Source organism: Oryx dammah, unplaced genomic scaffold (assembly GCF_014754425.2).
Source record: "Oryx dammah isolate SB20612 unplaced genomic scaffold, SCBI_Odam_1.1 HiC_scaffold_13, whole genome shotgun sequence".
Taxonomy (NCBI): Eukaryota; Metazoa; Chordata; class Mammalia; order Artiodactyla; family Bovidae; genus Oryx; species Oryx dammah.
In genome coordinates, this window is record NW_024070197.1 from 18664152 (window position 1) to 18686542 (window position 22391).

Sequence of the window (22391 nt, forward strand, 5' to 3'; positions counted from 1 at the left end):
AGGAGCATCTAGAGAAGGAAAACATCCAAGGTGGAGGGTGGAAGGTTCGTGCTAATTAAAGGTCCCAGCAACGGACAGCCCCATGCCTGGGCCCTGAGGGACACCATCTGGTGATAGCCCAAGACAGAACCTCCAGCTGTGCACCCAGCCCATTCCCCAGGAGGCGTGAGGCCAGCTGGGAGAGGAAACGTGGGAGGAGGGCAAGGAGTTAATAACGAGAGGGAAGAAGACAGACTAGATTAGAGCCAAGGATGGAGCTGTGGGGGCTCAGCCCAGATGCCTCGTAGATGCCTCGTCTTGTGTAGGGAGAAGGACCAGATGGGGGTCATGGAGGGGAGAGAGAGAAAGCGAGCAGTTCCAATTCCTGCAGGAGATCAGCAGGCAGAAGAAGCTTATCCCGTGTGGGTGTATAGGCGCACACTGGGGTGGGGAGGGCAGGCCAACCAGCATATGGTTATAAAATTCAAATATGTGGCAGTCAGGAAGACTCAAAGACAGAGAAAGGAATAAAAGAAAGAGGCGGAGTCTAAGGCTGACTGAGAGCAAATATTTATTGAGCTCCTGGTGTGTGTGAGAGACAGAGCATGGGTAGGAGAGAGGGAGAGATGAGAACAGAAAGAGAAAAACAATGGGACTTCCCTGGTGGTCCAGTGACTAAGACTCTTTGCTCCCAATGCAGGGGCCTGGGTTTGAGTCCTGGTCAGGGAACTAGAGCTTATATGCCACAACTAAAGATCCTGCACACCACAGCTAAGACCCAGTACAGCCAAGTAAATTAATATTTAAGAGAAAAATGGAGACATGTACAGGCACAGACATTGACAGAGTTAAGGGCTGACTGAGACGTAACCACCTAACGGAGAGAGATGGGGAGAAAGACACTGAGTCAGAGAAGGACAGTCTCAAAGTGGTAGAGAAAAGAAAATAAATCAAGATGAACTGAGGGAGGGAGAGAGACAGAGACATCCAGAAGGAAAGAAGAGATAGAAAGAGACTGAGGGAAGCTATGTGAACTAGAACTCACAAGACCCGTGCCAAAGCGTTCGCACATTGGGCTCAGTGCTGGTGGCCTTGGACCCTACCTTTCATTCCCACCCACTCTGATGGCCCAGCACGTTTACACCTGAGACATTTACACACACACACACACTGCACAAGTTTTCACAGATCACAGTTCACTATCAACTTCCTCAGGCATGTTCACTTACGTGCATTTCACACATGTGTGTGCACAGATATATGCGCTCTCCCAGTCTCTCACACACACTTGCACACTCCTCAGCAGAGATTCATGATCTCATTGAGAGGGAGATGTCTACTCAAGGAAGGGAGAGGGGCTTCCCTGGTGACTCAGTGGTAAAGAATCCACCTGCTGATGCAGGAGACACAGGTTTGATCCTTGATCCAGGAATATTCCACATATTTCAGAGCACCTAAGCCCCTGTGCCACAACTACTGAGCCTGTGCTCTAGAGCCTGGGAGAGGCAACTCCCGAGCCCATATGCCACAGCTACTGAAGCTCGAATGCCCGTGCCTGAGCCCCACAACAAGAGAAGCCAGCAGAAGGAGAAGCCTGTGCACTGTAACTACAGAGTAGTTATGTCTGCAACTAGAGTAAATCTGTCCAGTTACGAAGACCCAGCACAGCCAAAAAATATACAAATAAAATTATTTTTTTAAGTTTTTTAATTTAAAAAAAAAGTAAGGAAGGGACTTGAAGGTCAGGTACCAGGGTAGAAAAAGTAGGGGAATCTTACCCCCAGGCCAGGCCCAGCTCCCTGCTCCCCATGCTGTGTTGGGACCTCCTGGGTCTGACCTGCTCCCATTTGCCCCTGGCCAAGATGGGCCCCTGGGGTCATGGGGGCTGGGGAGGGACCGAGGGATGTGCCTGGCATGTGCTGACAGGGGATTTCTTGCTCCAGCTGTGCTGGGAGGAGCCCTCCGGCAGAGGCCTGAAGCTGGAGACTCAAGAGTGTGCCTGGGGGAGGTGAGGATGAGCAGTGTGAGGACGAGATCGACTGAGAACAGGCCCGGTTCTGCCACTGACTGCATCATCGCTCCCCTGGGCTCACGGGCCTGCCGGGTTCAGCGGTGGGTCCTCCCTGAGGGGCTGTGAGTGAAGACCAGGGATGGCAGTGGCATGAAAGAAAAAAGAGCAACAGAGACTGACTTTGGGGAAGGAGATAGAGACTGAGAGAGAGAAAGAGAACCTTAGAGCAGGAAGGGGCATGAGATAGAATACAGGAGGGAGAGCAGAAGGGGACCTAGGGCAGGAAGAGAGAAATAGAGAAAGAAGGAGACAAATAGAAAAAGAGAAACAAAGAGAAAAGTAAAGGACAGACATAAAGAGGGACCCAGAAAAAGGCAGGCAGACGCAGGAGGTGGGCGTGGATACCGCGGACACCAAAGACAGAGGACCTGGGATGGCCCTGAGCACCTGCATCAAGGCTGAACTACTGCTCCTGGGGCTTCTGACGACAGGTGAGTGGGAGCCTGGGCTGTGACCGGAGCCAGGTGGCCCTCATTCCCGTGGCCCCTTCTCTAGACAGACTCTCTGCCCTCTCCTACTGAGACCTCTGTGTCCCCAGGCCTGACCCAGGTGCCGATCCTGGCCTCAGTCCCCCGAGGCTTCTGGGCTTTGCCCGAAAACTTGACAGTGGTGGAGGGGGCTGTTGCTGAACTGCGGTGCGGGGTCCGCGCCCCTGGCAGCGCGGTGCAATGGGCCAAAGACGGGCTGCTCCTCGGCCCCGATCCTAGGATCCCCAGTTTCCCGCGGTATCGCCTGGAGGGAGACCCTGCTAAAGGTAAGGGGCCAGACCCTGAGATCCTGAGCCACCAGCCGAGGCTGACCTTGGCCCTGACCTTGGGTCCTACCTGCAGGTGAATTCCACCTGCATATTGAAGCGTGTGACCTCAGCGATGATGCAGAGTATGAGTGCCAGGTTGGCCGCTCAGAGACAGGCCCTGAGCTCGTGTCTCCCAGAGTGATCCTCTCCATCCTGGGTACGAATGAGAGACCCCCCAGGACTGATGAGTCTGGACTTCCGCCCTCGCTATCTCCAGAGCTGGGAGTCCAAGCCTCCGGCCCCGCCCCACCCTTCCTTAGACTCAAAGCCCAAATCCTTATATCCCTCTGGGTGGTTCCAGCTCACCCCAGACCCTTTCTTACCAGTGCCCCCCAAGGTGCTTCAGCTGACCCCTGAAGCAGGGAGCACAGTCACATGGGTAGCTGGGCAGGAGTACACGGTCAGCTGTGTGTCTGGGGACGCCAAGCCAGCACCGGACATCACCTTTCTCTTGAGTGAGTGTGGGTGAACTGGTGGGGGCAGTGTGAAGCCCCTGGAGTGGGGAGCGGGTGTATCCGTGATCAGGGCCCTCCTGAGATGGGATGCAGGAGCAGGCGTGGGGAGATGCTGAGGCTGGTATGGGACCCAGTGAGTGGAGGGGACATCAAGGGAAAGGACTGAGAATTTTCGTAATTGCTGGACCAGGACTCAGGGAAGAGGCTGAGGCTCCGGACAGAGATATGTATGTCTTTTTGGTGCAGATACGAGAAGCTATGGGTGGGTGATACAACCTGGCAAGGAGGGGAGGGGATAGGAGAGGCCAAGGACCCAGTCCTGGGGCCTCCAGGATTCAAGGAAGCCAGAATGTGCAGAGGGAACGAAGCTGGTGTTTTACCTCCAGAACCAGGAGGGAGGGGGCTGTATGTTCATCCTGAAGGCTTTCAAGCCAGGCCTCCAGGATCTACCCTGGGGGAAACCTGCCACTCCTCTAGCCTTCTTGTTAACCCCAAGGTGGACAAACAATTTCCGGTATCTCTGCTAATGTGAATGAGGGGTCCCAGCAGAAACTCTTCACCACGGAGGCCACAGCCAGGTATGGAAACTGGGATGCCCCCCGCTCAGCCTGATCCTCCAAGTTTCTCCATGAAAACCCCATATCCTAGGGATTCATGCATGGGAACTTGGGTCAGGTAGGTACATCTGGGACCCAAATCCCCACTTGGGTGCTCTAAAACTTCTTTGTAGGAACCCTAGTTCCAGAGTATCAAGTACAAAGGTTTTGGCCAGGTGTGGGCCTCTGGGACCTCCATTCTCACTGCTGACCCTCAGCTCTCTTCCACGGAGCTCTAGATCCTAAAGGAAACCACCATAGAGACTTAAACTAGGTGTGGGGACCTGGGATCCCCACCTCTCTACCTTGACTACCCAAATTTCAGATGATAACTGACTTAAGAGTCCCAATTTCCCACCCTAGGGTGACACCCCAGAGCTCGGATAATGGGCAGTTACTGGTCTGTGAGGGATCCAGCCCAGCTTTGGATACTCCTATCAAGGCTTCAGTCACCTTGAATATTCTGTGTAAGTGGAGAACTGAGTCGGCCGTTGGGGAACAGGAAATGGGGGTCCCGGGGAGCACAGGGATTATGGAAGGCTCAAGTTCTCAAGGGGGAAACGTGGGGGTTCAGAGGCAGGTTGTGGGGCTTGGAAAGAATGGATGGACTCCCCAGGCCCACTGAGTGAGTTGCTCCCCAGTCCCCCCAGGGCCCCCTGTCATCGAATGGCCAGGCCTGGACGAGGGGCAGGTGCGAGCAGGGCAGAGCTTGGAGCTGTCGTGCACGGCCCGAGGGGGGAATCCACTAGCCACACTGCAGTGGCTGAAGGTGAGGGCAGAGGCGGCATGGAGGTGGGGGGAAGGGTGGGGGCCAGGCGCTGGCCCCGAGCTGGCCCAGGCCTGTCCGTGTCTCCAGAATGGCCAGCCCGTGTCCACAGCGTGGGGCACAGAACATGCTCAGGCGGTAGCCCGCAGCCTCTTAGTGATGATCGTGAGGCCGGAAGACCATGGGGCGAGGCTCAGCTGTGAGGCCTACAACAGCGTATCTACAGGGATCCAGGAACGTGGGGTCACGCTGCAGGTCACCTGTGAGTCCTGGTGCCAGCTGCCCATCTGTTGTCAGTCTGTGCCCCAGGGAACCATCTGTTTGTGCCCCAAAACCATGCCAGTCAGATGCCAAAGACCTCATCATCTGTCCCCAGTCTCCTGTCTGTCTGGGCTGATCTGCGAGGCATCCAGCCCAGCTTAATGTCTCTCCTCCGTTCATCCCTGCAGTTCCCCCCAGCGCCATTACTATCTTGGGATCTGCGTCCCAGTCTGAGAACAAGAATGTGACAGTCTCCTGCATCACCAAGTCCAGTCGCCCACGGGTCCTCCTGCGATGGTGGCTGGGCTGGCGGCAGCTGCAGCCCAGCGAGGAGACGGTCATGGATGTGAGGCGGGGGTCAGGCTCCTGGGTCCAAGGGTGGAGGGAGCTAAAGACACATCTCCTGGATCCGGGAGAGGAGGGGTCTGGCATCTGGGATGGCTTGATCCCTGGGGAGCCTGGACTGGGGTCCGGGGCCCCCTGGGTTTAACAGATGAGTTGGTGGAGATGATTCATGGGTCCCTGTTGTGACCTGGGCTGGTATCATGGATGGGGGTGCCCTAGTCCCCCAAATCTGAAGCCCGATCCCTGCCAGGGCCTACATGGTGGCCACATCTCCATGTCTAACCTGACATTCCTGGCGCGACGGGAGGACAACGGTCTGACCCTCACGTGTGAGGCCTTTAGTGAGGCTTTCACCAAAGAGACCTTCAAGAAGTCGCTCACCCTCAATGTGAAATGTGAGCCTCCACCCTTGCCCGGGGGTACCCCAAGCCTTCGAGACCCGCAACCTCAGGCCGCAGCCCAGAGAGAAGTCACTCTACCTGGCTTTCCCCACAGATCCTGCCCAGAAGCTGTGGATTGAGGGCCCCCCAGAGGGGCAGCGCCTCCGGGCTGGGAATCGGGTGAGGCTGGTGTGTTTGGCCATTGGAGGCAACCCAGACCCTTCCCTCACCTGGTACAAGGTTGGTGCCCAGCAAGAAGGGTTGTGGGGTGGCCAGGAACATGGGGGAAAAAATGAAGCTCCTTCTCTCCTCCAGAGTCTAGGGCAACCTGAGTTTCTTGAAAAATACTGGAGATTTTGAGTTTCAGCAGGGAACTGAAAAGACAAACGCTGTGAGAATTAAATGCAATCTTAGGCAAACTGAGGAAATTCTGGAAAAACAGTGAGAATTATAGAATTAAAGAATTCTGGATCAGCAATGGGAATTCTAGAGAAAAGGCAATAAATTTCATTACAACTAAAGGAGATTCTGTTGAAAGCTTGGAATTCAGGTAAAATGGCTAGAATTTTAGGGAAAGACTAAGAATTCCAGAAACAAAGACAAAGGTGGATAAAGGCTAGAAATTAGGGGAGGAAAGACTAGTAATTCTACAGAACATTTGAAAAATCACTAATATTAATATTAAGTTGAATTCTTGGGATTGGGAGTAAGAAAATGAAATTTCATTAAAATTTAAGAACTCTGACTGAATTCTTGGAAAATCTTGGGAAACTAGGAATCTAGTGGAAATTCTGGGGGAAAGACTAGGAATTCTAGGAATGAAATTCAATTTCATTTTGTTGTTGTTCAGTTGCTCAGCTGTGTCTGACTCTTTGCAACTCCGCAGACAGCAGCACACCAGGCTTCCCTGTCCTTCATTATCTCCTAGAGTTTGGGAAAACTCATGTCCACTGAGTTGGTGATGCCATCCAACGACCTCATCCTTTGTCACCCCCTTCTCCTGCCCTAATCTTTCCCATTATCAGGGTCTTTTCCAATGAGCTGGCTCTTTGCATCAGGTGGCCAAAGTATTGGAGCTTCAGCTTCAGGATCAGTCCTTCCACTGAGCATTCAAGGTTGATTTCCTTTAGGATTGACTGGTTTGATCTCTGTCCAAGGGACTCTCATTTAATTGGATGGGGAAATGCCAAGAACTGGGGCAACACAAAGGTTTCTAGTAAAGGACTAGGATAATAAGAGGCCATTAGTGGATTCAGAAATCTGTGACCAGGGAGTGGAATTAAGGGAAAGATCAAAGGAAATCTTTGAGGAAGGTTGGCATTTTAAGAAAAAGAGTTAAGGAGAGGCAAAAATGAACAAATTCTGGGAAAGGTTTGGGAATTCCAAGGGAGTTTCCCGGTGTGGGCGGTTTGGTAAATATAGCTGGAATGAATTTCGAGGAGTGGGGCTGAGAGTCGGCCGAGGGCACCGACAGTTGCAGGCTTCCAGAAAGCAGAGGAGCGGGGCGGGAGTTGGGGGGGAAGCGTGGGACTGGAGGCGGGTTCAGACTGCAAAATCTCGGGGCTCCAGCGGCCCAGTAGACGGGAGAGATGCCGGGTGGGGTCTGCTCAATTCTAGTCCCCATTCCTCTGCCTTAGCCGATGCTCGCCGAAGGGGGCGCCTTTTCCACACCACACAACGGCTTTATTTATTTGGGCTGGAGGCAGCCCATCTAATGGGGACGTCTCGCGGGGCGGGGATGGCAGGGCTCCCCGTGGTCCCCCAGTCAGTCTCGGCCCTTAGGACTCGCGCACCGTGACCGAACCGCGGCCGCCCCAGGAACCACGGCGGGTGCAGCTGGGAAGTGTGGAGAAGTCGGGGAGCATCTTCTCCCGAGAGCTGGTGCTGATCACGGGTCCGTCCGACAACCAGGCCAAGTTCACATGCAAAGCCGGCCAGCTCAGCGCGTCCACGCAGCTCGTGGTGCAGTGTGAGGGGGCGCACTGCGGGGCTGGGAGGGCTGCTGCGGCGGGGAACTGAGAGGGAGCCTTGGCTGGTGGGGTAGGGGAGTGGAGGCGGCTGGGGGAGGGGTGGGGGAGTGGAGGCGGCTGGGGGAGGGGTGGGGGAGTGGAGGCGGCTGGGGGAGGGGTGGATGCCGAAGAGCCCGGGACGCGCTCGCGGCTGGGCGGGGCCCGGGTCCCCGCCCGCGGAAGCCGGCCGGGTCTACTCTTCACCTCTGAGCCTCGCTCCTCCCACCCGTTCCCGAAGTCCCCCCGACTAATGTGACGATCCTGGCCAACGCGTCGACGCTACGCCCCGGGGATGCCTTAAACTTGACGTGCGTCAGCGTTAGCAGCAACCCTCCAGTCAACTTGTCGTGGGACAAGGAAGGGGAGAGGTGAGAGTGCGACAACCCCCGTCCCTCCCCGGTTCTGATCGCATTCCTTTACAATCAGAAACCTGCCCCCGCCCGACTTGCCGTCCTGCCCGGTACCCGGCACCCAGTACCCAGACTCTAGCTCTGGTCCCGCTCCCCGCCCGGTCCGCAGGCTGGAAGGTGTGGCCGCCCAGCCCCGCCGGGCTCCATTCAAAGGTTCCGCCGCCGCTAGGAGCGTCCTTCTGAGACTCTCATCCCGTGACCACGGCCACCGCGTGACCTGTAGCGCCCACAGCACCGAGCTGCGGGAAACCGTGAGCGCCTTCTACCGCCTCAACGTGCTGTGTACGTGCGCAGGCCTGGCATCCCTCTTGATTCCTATCTGACCCTATACTACAATACTTGGGTTACAATATACAATCCAATATAGTACAATACCTGAATACTGTCTTTGACTTTCATTCTTAACTTCAGAAACTTTCCCGCTCTTTATCCTGATACTCGACCTGCACCGATTCCTATCCTGCCCATCCCTCATCTTCCTTTTTTGTCCTGTATCCTAACCCCTGACCTTGACCCGTATCCCGAACCCTGTTTCCATGTTTCAGTCTGACTCTGGTCTCTCTGAACCTAACCCCCCATCTCAGCTCTGAACTTAATTGCTTCCTTGTCCACAAGCTTAAAATCTCGGCGAGACCTCGACTTTAACCCTTTATACCTGCACCTGATCTCAAATCCATCCCCGGCCCGAACCTTAACAATCTTGACTCCCCGCCGGGCCTCCTTGTCCGCAGACCCTCCAGAGTTCCTGGGGGAGCAGGTGCTTGTGGTGACCGCGGTGGAGCAGGGCGCGGCACTGCTGCCCGTCTCCGTGTCTGCCAACCCCGCCCCGGAGGCCTTCAACTGGACCTTCCGCGGCTACCGACTTAGCCCAGGTGCACGGAGGGGGCATGGAGAGGGGCGCAGGGCTCCAGGACTCCCGGACGGGGTTGAGGGCGGATTAGGCAAGCTCCTCACCTTTACTTCCCCCAGCTGGCGGCCCTCGGCATCGTATCCTGTCTGGTGGAGCGCTGCAGCTATGGAATGTGACCCGCGCTGACGATGGTCTCTACCAGTTGCACTGTCAGAACTCGGAGGGCACAGCGGAAGCTCTCGTGAGACTGGATGTCCAATGTGAGACCCCTCATCCCCGTAGGAAACTAAGGAGCTCGGCGGCCCCGCCCATCACGGAAGCCCCGCCCACCCAGGGAATCTTGCCCGCTGTGGAGTTTCCTCACTGTGGAAGCTCCGCACCCAAGGGATATACCCATCCTGGAAACCTCCCCATTCTGGGAGACCCTACCGTGACGGAGCCACGCCCACTTTTGGAAACGTGCCCATTAGAGAGACCCTTTGTAGAATCTCTGCCCACCTACTCCGATCAGGAAGCCAAGCCCACTCCACTCAATTCTGGAAGAGTCCATCGGACCTACTCTTGTCACTACAGTGGCAGAGTAGACGGTGGGGACAACCTCAATAGCACCGAGAACTTTATTCTAATGGCCGACTTGATCACACTCGTAACTTTCCTGGGCACCTCTAAGACACCCCTCCCACCTGGGGCCCTCTTCCACCATGACCTGTCTGGGCCCAAATGCCTTCCCCAAGCTCCTGCCTTCCCTAGATGCTCCCACCATCCGAGCTCTCCAAGACCCCACTGAGGTGAATGTTGGGGATTCTGTGGACATAGTCTGCACTGTGGATGCCAATCCCATCCTTCCTGAGATGTTCACCTGGGAGAGGCTGGTGAGGATCTAACCTTTGGTAAATAGAGGTGTGGGCTGGGAGATGGATTTCTTGACTGTAAGCTCCTCGGGAGGAGGGGCACATCTTTATGACCCTATATAACTGTAGTTGTCAGGACATGCTCCAAGAACTAACTGTTGAATGGTAGATGGATAGGTGCATAAGTGAATAGATAATCAGGTGGGTGGGGGTTACATGGTTGGATATATGGATGGATACGTGGTGGGTGGATGAGTTAGTAGACAGATGAATGAGTGGATGGAAGAACAGATAGACAAATGAGCAAGTGAATGAGTGGATAAATGGATCAACAAATTAGGCAATTAGACGATTGAGTGAGAGACATGAGTAGATTGATTAGATTAGAGAGTAGATGGATGGGTAGATACACCATCGGTGGAAAAGATGTCTATGGAAGGAAAATGGATAAATGGATGGATGGACGGGTGGGTGCACAGGCCAATGGAGAGATGGATAAATAGGCAGCTAGATAAATTGATGAACAGATGCATTGGATGTACTGATGTGCATGTGTTTGAGTGAATAGACGGAGTGGATAAGTAGAGAGATAGAAGGTCGAATGGATGGGTAGAAGGAAGCAAATGGTTTGATGAATGATGGGTGAATGGATGGACGAATGGAAGGGAAGATTGATGGATATATGGATAAATGAATGAACTGACAGATAGGTGGATGGTTAAATACATTGATGGATGGGTGGATAGAAGGTTACAAGCAAGAATGGTTGAGTAAATGGATGGATGAGTAGTTGACTGGATTGGTGGCTGAATGGATGGATCCATGCATGAATGGTTGGATAAATAAATGAATGATTGGGTGGAATGACAGGGAAATTTTTTTCTTTGCTAGGAAGAGTGATTGTGGCTGGGAGATAGAGGCTACAGATGAGGACCCAGTTTGAGGGCTAATGGAGCTGGGGCTGGACCTGGGGACAATCTTGGACCTCTAGGGAGAAGAAGGGGAGGACCAGAGCCTGGATGACATGGAGAAGATGTCAAAGGGATCCACAGGGCGTCTTCGTATTCACCATGCCAAGCTGACCCAGGCTGGTGCTTACCAATGCATTGTGGACAATGGGGTGGCACCTCCAGCCCGAGGGCTGGTCCGTCTTGTTGTCAGATGTGAGTAACAACCAAAGCCCTAACTTCAAGGCCTGCCACTAAATCCACATACCATGTCCTTCCATACACCTCATGTTGACCTCCAACCCCTCTAGTTGCCCCCCATGTGGAACATCCCGCTCCCCTAACGAAAGTGGCTGCAGCTGGAGACAGCACTAGTTCTGCCACCCTTCACTGTCGTGCCCGAGGTGTCCCCAACATAGTCTTCACTTGGACCAAAAACGGGGTCCCTCTGGATCTCCAGGATCCAAGGTGAGTCCAAGCCGAACCAGGTAACCCTCCAGCCCTAACTTTGATCCCCCAGCCCCAGTCACCCTCCCTGAGTCCCTGCTGCATCTCCGCTCCAGGTACACAGAGCACACATACCACCAGGGTGGCATCCACAGCAGCCTTCTGACCATTGCCAACGTGTCTGCAGCCCAGGACTATGCCCTCTTCACATGCATAGCCACCAACCCCCTCGGCTCGGACCACACCAACATTCAACTCGTCAGCATCAGTATGGTGGGAGAGGGTTGGGAGGCTGCTGGGAGGGTAATCCCCTAAGTCAATCCCCCAGTCTCTGGTTGGTCCCAGAATGACAGTGTTCCTGAAATCTGAGAAGTGTTTATGAATGAGGATGGAGTTTTTGCCTGCTCCAAAAGTCCCAATGGAGACTGGATTTTTTTAGGGAAACTGACAACAAAGGGAAAAATGGAAGGGGTTTCTTATTGCCCCAAGCCTGGTGGCTCAGTGGTAAAGAACCCACCTGCCAGTGCAGGAGACACAGGTTCGATCCCTGGTCTGGGAAGATCCCCTGGAGAAGGAAATGACAACCCACTCCAGTTTTCTTGCCTGGAGAACTCCATGGACAGAAGAGCCTGGCATGCTACAGTCCACGGGGTCACAAAGAGTCATGACTGAGTGACTGAAAGCAATGCACCTGAAAAGTAGATTTTCAGGAGTCACTGAATCTAGGTTCAGTTGTCATCAAGAACTCTCCATCTCTCTGGACTACTTTTCTCTGTGTTGGCTATCTTGTAAGGCTTCCTAAGAGTGGTATGAACGTACTAGGCTTAAGATCCCCTGGCTCCCCTTGACTCCTAGCCCATTCCTGAACCAATCAGGTGGTGAAAGTAAGACAACCTGATTGTTGCTCTTGTTGGCGGGACCCAGTCATGTGTCCATCCTACAAGGAGTGGAGTCACTTCCATCAGATACACGTGGCCTGAGAATGTGGGCGAGTGACTCTCCAATGGGTAGTCAATGTTCTGTAACCAGAAGAAATGAGGGGGATGGATATGAGATAGACACAAAAGTCCACTACAAGAAATGTGTGTCATACAGTCAATCCTCATCATTGGCAGAGTCTGTATTTACAGTTTTGCCTACTTGTTAGAATTTATTCGTAACTCCCAAATCAGCACTCATTCTGCTTTCTCAAACATTCAGGGGACTGTAAAGAGAGGATGAAAAATTTGAGTCACCCAATGAGTACACTCTCAGCAGAGGTGGAACAAGATGACACTCTGCCTTCTTACAGCTCTCACTTTTTGCACCTTTGTGCTTTTTGTTAATCATTTTGCTATATAAAATGGCCCTCAAGCACAGCACTAAAGTGCTGTCTGGTGTTCCTAAGCTCAGGAAGGCTGAGATGTGCCATTTTGAGAAAATACTTGTGTTTGGTAAGCTTTGAACAGGTGTTGAGTTCCAGCAATTCATTCAATGTTAATGAATCAACAGGTATATTAAATAAGATATCTTTAAGCAGAAACATGCATAATACAATATCATGCATTAATTGGTTGATGAAAATGTTGTGACTGGAGGCTTGTGGGAGTCTAAGCCTGCATTTCCCTTGGAAGCAATGGCTTGGTATTTGCTAATTGAATGTTCCCAGTGACTTTAGAGAACATAACCACCATGAATAATGAGACTCAACTGTATATTTGAAATCATTCTTAGCAAGAATCTGGAAGGAATCTTCCAGAATCCTTCTGAATCTTCTATGTCCCCCATCTCTTACCTCAAAGGCCGCCCTGATCCGCCATCGGGACTGAAGGCTGTGAGCATGACCCCATATTCAGTGGGCCTGGAGTGGAAGCCCGGCTTTGATGGGGGCTTGCCACAGAAGTTCCAAATCAGGTAGGTCTCTATCATGAAAGGAAAGGGTTGTAGCCAATAGGGCTGGGGCACCTTCCTGATTGACTGCCCTCCCTTTTATGCAGGTATGAGGCTCTGGAGACTCCAGGGTTCCTCTACATGGATGTCCTACCACCCCAGGCCACCACCTTCACACTGACCGGGCTGCAGCCTTCTACACGATACAGGGTCTGGTTGCTGGCCAGCAATGCCCTGGGTGGCAGCGGACTAGTTGACAAAGGGTCCCAGATCTCAATCACCACCCCAGGTGGGAAGGGACATTCTTGCGCAGTTTGCAGAATTACTCAGAGGACTTACGGGGTGGAGTCGATACTATTATTCCCTTTTTGCTGATGGAGAAACTGAGGTCCAGAGAGGTTTAATCAACTTGTCAAAACTCACACATGTAGAAGGAGCTACAGATGAAATTTAAACTCAGGCAGATGAACTCCAGAGACTAGATTTTGCCACTAGACTATACTGGCTGAACGTGATTAGTGACACAAGGGAAATTCAAAGAGAATTTGAATAGAATGAAAATGAAAACAAATGAAAATTGTGAGGTGCAGCTGAAGCAGTGCTTAGCAAGAAATTTATAGCATTAAGTTTTCATATTAGATTTTTTTAAGTCTTCAAATTGACTACATTTCCATCCTAAAAAGACTGGAAAAAGAAGGGAAAATTAAACCCAAAGTAGACAAAAGGAAGGAAATAATAAAGAACAGAAATTAATGAACTAGAAAATTGAAAAACAATAAAAGAAAATAATGAAACCAAAAGCTGACTCTTTGAAAAGATCAATGTTTATAGAGCTAATCAAGACAAAAAAAGAAAGAAGACACCACTCTTAACCAATATAAGGAATGAAAAAGGGAACATTACTACTGATCCTAGAGACATTAAGGGAAAATTAGGAAGTATTACAAACAACTTTATGTCAATAAATTCAGCAACTTTGATGACATAGATTAATTCCTTGAATATGAACGAGAACATCTGGACTCTGGTAGACTACTACGGTGCAGTGGCCAGTCACACAGAGCTGGGTTCCAACAAACCTGGGTTCAAGTCCCAGCTCTGCAACTTCCTAGGTGTGAGACCTTAGGCAAGTTACTGAAGACTCAGTATAACCTTTGAGCCTCAGTCTGTAAAGATAAAGTGTGTCTCCAGTCTCTATACCTCAGTTTCTGAAAGTAAGGTCTTTCTTAGACAATTGTAAGAAATAGATAAATTAATATATCTAAAGCTCTTAGAACAGGGCCGTGTACAAAGCTAGTGCTATGTGGATGCTAATTTAAAGAAATACCCCACTCACTTTTTGTTTACTTTGCCCCATGAAAGTTCCCTTTTTCTATCTTTTCCTTTCTGATCAGTTCAGTTCAGTCGTTCAGTTGTGTCCAACTCTTTGCAGCCCCATGGACTGCAGCATGCCAGGCTTCCCTGTCCATTACCAATCCCGGAGCTTGCTCAAACTCATGTCCATCGAGTTGGTGATGCCATCCAACCATCTCAACCTCTGTCGTCCCCTTCTCCTCCTGCTTCCTCCCCTCCTTTTCCTTTCTGATAGGGCAGACTTTTTCCTCATGGTAGTAAGGACTCTTTCCCATCCCTACAATGTTGCCTCCTCTTTCCGTGTTCCAGTTTCCCCTTTAAGCTCTAAAGCAAAAGTAGTACTATATTCACCTCCCTTGCTCTAAAACTTATACCTATATTAAGGCATCCAGAGAACCCTGCATTTTTAAAAATTAATCCCCCCAATTGACAATTCAGGTTAAAGGAGCCTTCCACACCATAAAGCACTCATCAATGATATATTATTATTATTTTATTATTAGCATTAGCTTTAGAATGACTATTAATAGTATCATCATTCTCATCAGCAATTTCCAGTTCTCTTTGAAATATTCCTAAAGTCAGAAATTATTTCCTGTAAGTCTCAAAACTGGGTTGCAAAGCTTAATAGGAGATGTAGAAATATTTAGGGTTTATCTCAGTTTGTTGATGTTAATTTTCATTCTCTATCTCCACCTCCCAGGTCTAGACCAACCTTCTCGAGAACCTGACTACCAGCTACCCACAGAGCAGCCTGCAGGTAAGTCCTCAATCCCCAAATAGCCCTCTCCCTCTTGAAAACAACTTTCTGGTCTCTAACCCCACCCACCCTGCATTATGACTATCGTCCCTTAAGACTTAAGTCAGCCCCATAGGCCCTCACTCATATCCTTAGCTCTTCCTCTTACTTGAGTGTGATAAATTTTCTTTTTTCCTAATTTACCTGCATGTGATAAAATTTCTCTCTTCCCTGTGCAGAGCCTATGTCAGTTGGCTTTTGCTGCATAACAAACTATCCCAAACATGGGCACTTATAGCAACAAACATGATTTCTCATGATTCTGTGAGTGGCTGAACAGTTCTGCTCTGGGCTATGGTCAGCTGGCAGCTCTGCTGGGACCTGCTGATCTAGGATAGCCTCTCCTCACTCGTCTAGCAATCTGACTCGTAGTTGGGACATTGGAGATCACTGGGTCACATGTGTCTCCTTGGCTTGTTTGCATGGAGGTGGTCACTGGAGTCCTAAAAGCAACAAGAGAGTGCAAGTTCCAATTTATAGGCACTTTTCAAGCTCCAGATTATTTTTTTATTTTAATTTTTAAATATTAATTATTTTAAAATTTTTGGGCCAGGCCATGAGGCATGTGGGATCTCAGCTCCTTGGTCAGGGATTGAACCCACACCCTCAGCATTTCAAGTGTGGAGTCTTAACCACTGGACCATGAGGGATTTCTCTTTGAGCTTCTCATTGTGTCTTATTGGCTGAAGCAAGTGGCGTGGCTCAACTCAGAGTTAGTGCAGGGGGAAGTCTTAAGACTATGCATGTTAGTTGCTCAGTTATGTCCAACTATTTGTGACCCCCATGGACAGTATATCGTCAGGCTCCTTTGTCTGTGGGATTCTCCAGGCAAGAATATTGGAGTAGGTAACCATTCCCTTCTCCAGGGGATCTTCCTGACCCAAGGATTGAACCTAGGTCTCTTGTATTGCAGGAGGATTTTTTTTATCATCTGACCCACCAGGAAAGCTCTCAGACTATGCATATAGTGAGACAATCATGGCCATTTTGCAAATAATCAATCCCCTTTAGAGTCTGAGAAGGTTGTAAATGACAGAAATTCAGTTGTTGTTGACAATAAAAAGAACGGCTTGGCTCATGAAATTGAAACTCCAATTGTGGCTGGATTCAGGTACTCAAAATGTTCACCAAGGATCAGTTTCTCATTCTCTCAACTTTGCCTTCAACTCTGATGACTTCTTTCTCAGATTTTTCTCTTAAGAAGGCAGAGAAGTCCTCCCACACCTTCAACTTTTATTTCACTTCTTAGCAACTAGCCAAAGCGTGTGCTAGGTGTTCTACCAAAAATCTACCTTGGGTCAAATGCCAGTCTCTGAACTGATCACTGTGGGAATGGGGATGGGAACTCTTAACGGCCAAGTCAGGCCATGTGACCTCCATGGAGTCCTGTGGAGCCAACCAGACTGAGAGCAGGGAGTAATGACTGGCAAAGGAAAATGAGTCCTGTTAGCAGGAGGTGGGGAAATGGGTGCTGAGCAGTTGGCTGCTGAGAGGGACTTAGTCTTATCCTCAGGGATATAGCAGAGGATTCTGATGTTGTCTGAGATGGAAGTTTGTGCAAAAAGGAAGTCATTTGGAAGAAGAATAGAAGCTTGCTTGAGATGAAAGGACATTGAAAGACAGACACTCTACTATTTAAAGGCTTAGATGTGGGGGTTTGCCTCAATGATTCTAGAAACAGCCAGTGGTTAGTTTTGTGTGGCTGGAGGGTCAATAGTTGGTGGGCAAGAGTGAAGATGTGGGAAGAGGCCAGATCATAGAAGATCTTGAATGCCCAGCTAAGGACCTGAAGTTCCTACTTGAGTCCATACATGGGGCTTGGACAAAGGTAGCATTAGCAGTAGCACTGCTAATGGCTTGATTTGAGAAAGGAGCCACCTGCTCTGGGGTGGCAAAAGCAGTGAACATGGGGTCTTCACGGTGGTCCAGTGGTTAAGACTGTGCTTCCAATGCAAGGGGTGTGGGTTCAATCCCTGGTTAGGGAACTATGATCCCACATGCCCTGTGGTGCAGCCAAGAAAATTTTTAAAAAAGGAGTGGACATAGAAACCCCTGCCCATCTGCTTCCCTGACCTAGGAGGAGGGCTTTGCTTGGTCAGCGATAGGCTTTTTCAGAGAACCTCAATTGAAGTCTGAAACCAATTGTTTGGGCTCATTAAGGGGGAATTTCCACACACAGGACCCTCGGAGATGCCCTTGCTGCCTGTGCTGCTTGCTGTCGGAGGTCTTTTGCTGCTTTCTAATGCCTCCTGCGTCGGGGGATTCCTCTGGCAGCGGAGACTGAAGCGTCTTGCTGAGGGTGAGAAGAGACCCTTCTCCTGCTGGGACAGAGGTCCAAGGGTGATGGGAACTCTGGGTTTGCTGCATACTGAAGGTCTCCCAGGGCCAAGTGGGCTCAAGGGGTGTATCTCTGACCCCTTTCCCCCTACTTCCCTCAGGCATTTCAGAGAAGACAGAGATAGGGTAAGTGGGGATATCTGTCTGTAAGGAAGACTCTGGGGAGGAGGTTTGAGGATGACAGCTGTCAAAGGGTCAATGCCCAACTGCCTCCCCACGCCTCCATCCTGGAAGGTCGGAGGAAGACCGAGTCAGGAACGACTATGAGGAGAGCCAGTGGACTGGAGATCGGGACACTCGAAGCTCCACGGTAAGTGGGGGTGGTCCTGACACCCCACTGACAGGGAATTGACTGTGACTAAAACCTCACCATTAGCTTTAGGTTAATCATTGTCCTTTCCAGGAATGATGGAGTCAGAGGATGGAAAACACTTAATGTGTTTTTATTGGTGGGGGGGGGGTTGTGGACAGGTTAGCACAACAGATGTAGAGCCATATTACCACTCCATGAGGGACTTCAGCCCCCAGCTGCCCCCCACGATGGAGGAGGTGTCTTATCCCCGAGGTGAGTGGTGTGCACAGTGGACCATCCCATCCCCATCTCTGATACTCCTGACATCTGGACCTAGCTGTCTGATCATCACTCTCCCCCCACCCCCGACTCCAATTCCAGGTCTCAGGGCTCTTGAGGAGGAGAATATGGCCTTTCCTGGGCACCTGTATGATGAGGTGGAAAGAGTGTACGCTCCATCTCGGGCCTGGCAACCCCTCTACGATGAAGTACAGATGGTGAGGAGATTTATATCCACAGAAATATTTCCTAGTTAGTGCCAGAGATCCCCCTCCTACTGCCTCTATTAGTTCAGGTAAGCTAGCTGCTGTAGCAGAGAGGCCTGGCCATAATCCAGTGGCCTAAATGAGACAGTCTATTTGTTTCTCACATAGCAGTCAGAGGGGAGCGGCCGTGGTGTACATGGTTATTCTGCAACCCATGTTCTTTCCATTGTGTTCCTCTGCTATCCTCTAGTGAGTTGAACAAGTTTACATGGATGGCCCAGTTCACTGGGGGTTTCAGCTTGTGGAAAAGGGAAAAAGAAAGCATGGTAGAGGCACGACCCTGACTTATGGTCCAGGGCCCGAAATGTATACACTGCTCTTACTCCACTGGTGAGATTATGGACATGGCCACACCTTAACTGCAAAGGAGGCTGAGAAATGCAGTCTACTTGGCAGCTCTGTGCCCTAGGATTCTGTTACTGTGGAAGAAGGAAGGTGTGTATTTGGTTGGATAACTAGCCATTTCCACTATACTGGTTACAGCAGACAGATAGAGAGAAATACTTTTTTGACTCACTCAATGGAAAAATCAAGGGATAGAACTGTCTTCAGGCCCACCCAGAATTGCCTCTCTAAAGACAATCCCTAGCAAATCCATGTTTCTATCCTATTAGATTATAAACCTTCAGAAAAAGAGAACGCCTCTTATCCAATCGCTCCAAAGCCCCAACTTGGACACTTAGTGGTTTAGCTTGGTTCACATAGTTGTTGCTGAATGTTGCTGGTTCACTGAGGCAGGAGATAGAATATATACTAATTGGACAAATCTGGGGCAGTGTCCACGCATGGCATCTGGGATTAGAGGCCAGCCCCACTCAATCCATTGAACTGAGAGTGGGAGAGAGATGCAGAAGTCAGAGGGAAGTGAAGATGGTGGCTGGGCAGGCACAAACCACAAACAAGCACCTTGACCACCAACTAAGCCCCACCTACTGGCTCACAGAAAGAGGCGGGGCAGAACCCCTGCCTTTCCGTGTGGCCTTGACTAATGCTCTGGCACCTGTGGGCCAAAGACGTCCCTCTGTAACTTTGTTCCCAATGGGGCACCGTCCTCCCCAGCACTGTGGAAATAACGCGATGCTGTCCATGGTGCTGAACACACATGCCCTCTAAAAGCACAGATAGAGCCTGCACACTTTTCCTGTAAAGGACTAGATAGTAAATATTTGGGGCTTTGCAGGATATAGTGTCTTCCTAAAAACTACTCAACTCTGCCATAAAAATAGCCATAGAGAATACATAAATAATTATGACTAACTTCCAATTTTATTTTTGGACACTGAAATTTGAACTTCATATAGTTCTCACATGTCACGAATATCACTTTTTTTAAACAAATATTTCTCAGCAATTAAAAAATATAAAAAAATATTCTTGGGCAATACAAAAACATGCCACGAGTCATATTTGGCTGCTTGCTTTAAAGTTTGCTGATCAAAAACAACCATTTTCTCCCAAAATCTAAGGCAAAGCACATCCTCAGTAAGGACCACCCTACACAGCCTTTTATCTCTTCTATTTTGATGAGGTCGTGTTTTGGACATTCATAAGACCAACAATGAAGACTCACATGCCACAGTTCCCATAAGTGATGTTGTTGTTCTGTCGCTAAGTTGTGTCTGATTCTTTGAGACCCTATGGACTGCAGCATACCAGGCTTCCCTGTCCTTCGCCATCTCCCGGAGTTTGCTCAAACTCATGTCCATTGAGTTGATGATGCCATTCAACCATCTCATCCTCTGTCTCTGTCTTCTCCTCTTGCTTTCAATATTTCCCAGCATCAGGGTCTTTTCCAGTGAGTTGTCTCTTCACAGCAGGTGGCCAATGTATTGGAGCTTCAGCCCCAGCATCAGTCCTTCCAGTGAATATTTCATGTTGATTTCCTTTAGGATGGTATCGTGGGCTAATTAAAAGTTTCACATACTTGCTTCAGCAGCACATATACTAAAACTGGAATGATATAGAGAAGATTAGCATAGCCCCTGTGTGAGGATGATATGCAAATTTGTGATGGGTTCCATATTCAAAAAGAAAAGTTTCACATGTATGACATTTAAATTGCTTTTTGACATGAAATCATGAGTTATCTTGGATTTGCTTTAAAAGAATTCCAGTTAGTGGGGGCAAGGGATGAGAAGATAGAGATAAAGATAAATCAAAATTGACCAAAGGTTGATACTGTTGAAATTAGGTGATGGGTTCATGGGGGTTTATTATAACCATATCCTCTTTGCATATGTTGGAATTGCCCTTATAATTAGAAGCTAAAACATTTTTCTTTCCTGTGAAGTAGAGCAGGAAGGTGTATCCCCCAGAGCTGCAAACATGACTCACCCATAGCATCTCTCTATGGTTCTAACTCCACCTTTGCTTGTCAGGACTCCTGTGATTTCCGCTGGCCTGGGGACAGGTATGAGGATGCAAGAGGAATTTATGATCAGGTGGCTGGAGATCTGGACTCTGTGGAACCCAATGCTATACCCTTTGAGCTGAGGGGACATCTGGTGTGAGAACCTCCTCAACACCTCTTTCCTATACCTGCAAGACACAATATGCCCATTGTCCTTTTTATTCCGGGCTAGGCTGAGCTTGTGAAGTAAGTTCCATTGGACACAAAGGGACTGGGCTTTTTCAGGAGGAGAAGTGGAGGGGTGTGTGTAAGTGACAGATGGTTCAAGCTGGTCCAAGTATCAACAAGGCTCCTCCTAGGCTTGGTTTTAGAGTTCTCTGTAGGGACACAGGGATTGTAAAAGACATCTCAATAATGAAAAGTGTCTTTATGCTTTTTAAGTAAAAATTTTAGAAGTGGGAAAAGACATACTAAAAACTCAGTTCATTTTGAGTTCAACTAAATCTGAAATAGCTAATAAGTGGAATTTATGAGCCATTATTATGTCCTACTTGTTTTACGCTTTTCCACAGTTATCTACAACACAATGTATAAACTATGACACATATGTATACATAAATAGACTCTAGAAAATAAACAGACTTTATTGAAAAAGCTGTACTCAAAAGAATGCATACTGTATGGTTTTGCTCATAGAAATTCTAGAACAAGCAAAGCTAATCTACAGTGACAGAGCAATTAGTGGTTGCCCGAGGCCATGAGAAGGAACTGACTGCAAAACAGTATGAGAAAACTTTTGAGGGGGTGATAGAAATATTCTATATGATGACTGTGGTGGTCAGAACTCACTGAACTCTATGCTTAAGATGGGTGCATTTTATGGTACATAAATTTACCTCAACAAAAGTGACCTTAAAAACAGGCACCATAGGGTGTTTCCTGGTGGTTCGGTGGCTAAGACTCTGTGCTCCCAATGCAGGGGGCCTGGGTTCAATCCCTGGTCATGGAACAAGACTCCACAAGACCACAATTAAAGATCCCATATGCTTCAGTGAAGACTGAAAATCCTATGTCCCAGACCTGGTGCAGTCAAATAAATACTTTTTAAAAGGCACTATAATAAAGCCTGTTCATACTGTTCATGGGGTTCTCAAGGCAGGAATACTGAAGTGGTTTACCATTCCCTTCTCCAGTGAACAAATTTTGTCAGAAGTCTCCACTATGACCCGTCCATCTTGGGTGGCCCTACACGGCATGGCTCATAGTTTCATTGAGTTAGACAAGGCTGTGGTCCGTGTGATTAGACTGGTTAGTTTTCTGTGATAGTAGTTTTCAGTCTGCCCTCTGATGGAGAAGGATAAGAGGCTTATGGGAGCTTCCTGATGGGAGAGACTGAGAGGGAAACTGGGCCTTGTTCTGATGGGCGGGGCCATGCTCAGTAAATCTTTAATCCGATTTTCTGTTGATGGGTGGAGCTGTGTTCCCTCCCTGTTATTTACCTGGGGCCAAACTATGGTGGGCTTCCCTTGTGGCTCAGTTGGTAGAGAATCCGCCTGCAATGTGGGAGACCTGGGTTCAATCCCTGGGTTGGGAAGATCCCCTGGAGAAGGGAAGAGCTACCCACTCCAGTGTTCTGGCCTGGAGAATCCCATGGACCGTATAGTCCATGGGGTCGCAAAAGTC

At 49.6% G+C, this 22391-nt stretch overlaps 1 protein-coding gene and 1 non-coding gene across 2 annotated transcripts; both read left to right on the forward strand.

Annotated features, from left to right (window-relative positions):
- Positions 1–1746: 1746 nt before the first annotated feature.
- Positions 1747–21375, forward strand: NPHS1 (NPHS1 adhesion molecule, nephrin). Its single transcript, XM_040253114.1, has 29 exons — positions 1747–2481; positions 2589–2804; positions 2881–3003; positions 3173–3301; positions 3798–3879; positions 4261–4364; positions 4539–4666; positions 4754–4925; positions 5113–5270; positions 5520–5664; positions 5765–5889; positions 7432–7618; positions 7897–8026; positions 8178–8350; positions 8800–8940; positions 9038–9178; positions 9669–9790; positions 10761–10932; positions 11028–11184; positions 11280–11431; positions 12945–13056; positions 13140–13321; positions 15089–15145; positions 17364–17483; positions 17623–17647; positions 17756–17831; positions 17993–18086; positions 18195–18310; positions 20737–21375. The coding sequence occupies exons 1-29, from the start codon at positions 2424–2426 to the stop codon at positions 20866–20868; spliced, it is 3729 nt and encodes a 1242-aa protein (XP_040109048.1). The 5' UTR covers positions 1747–2423; the 3' UTR covers positions 20869–21375.
- On the forward strand, positions 20283–20385 carry LOC120873381. The gene has a single exon (XR_005723454.1). It is a non-coding gene; the product is annotated as a U6 spliceosomal RNA (small nuclear RNA).
- Positions 21376–22391: the final 1016 nt, after the last annotated feature.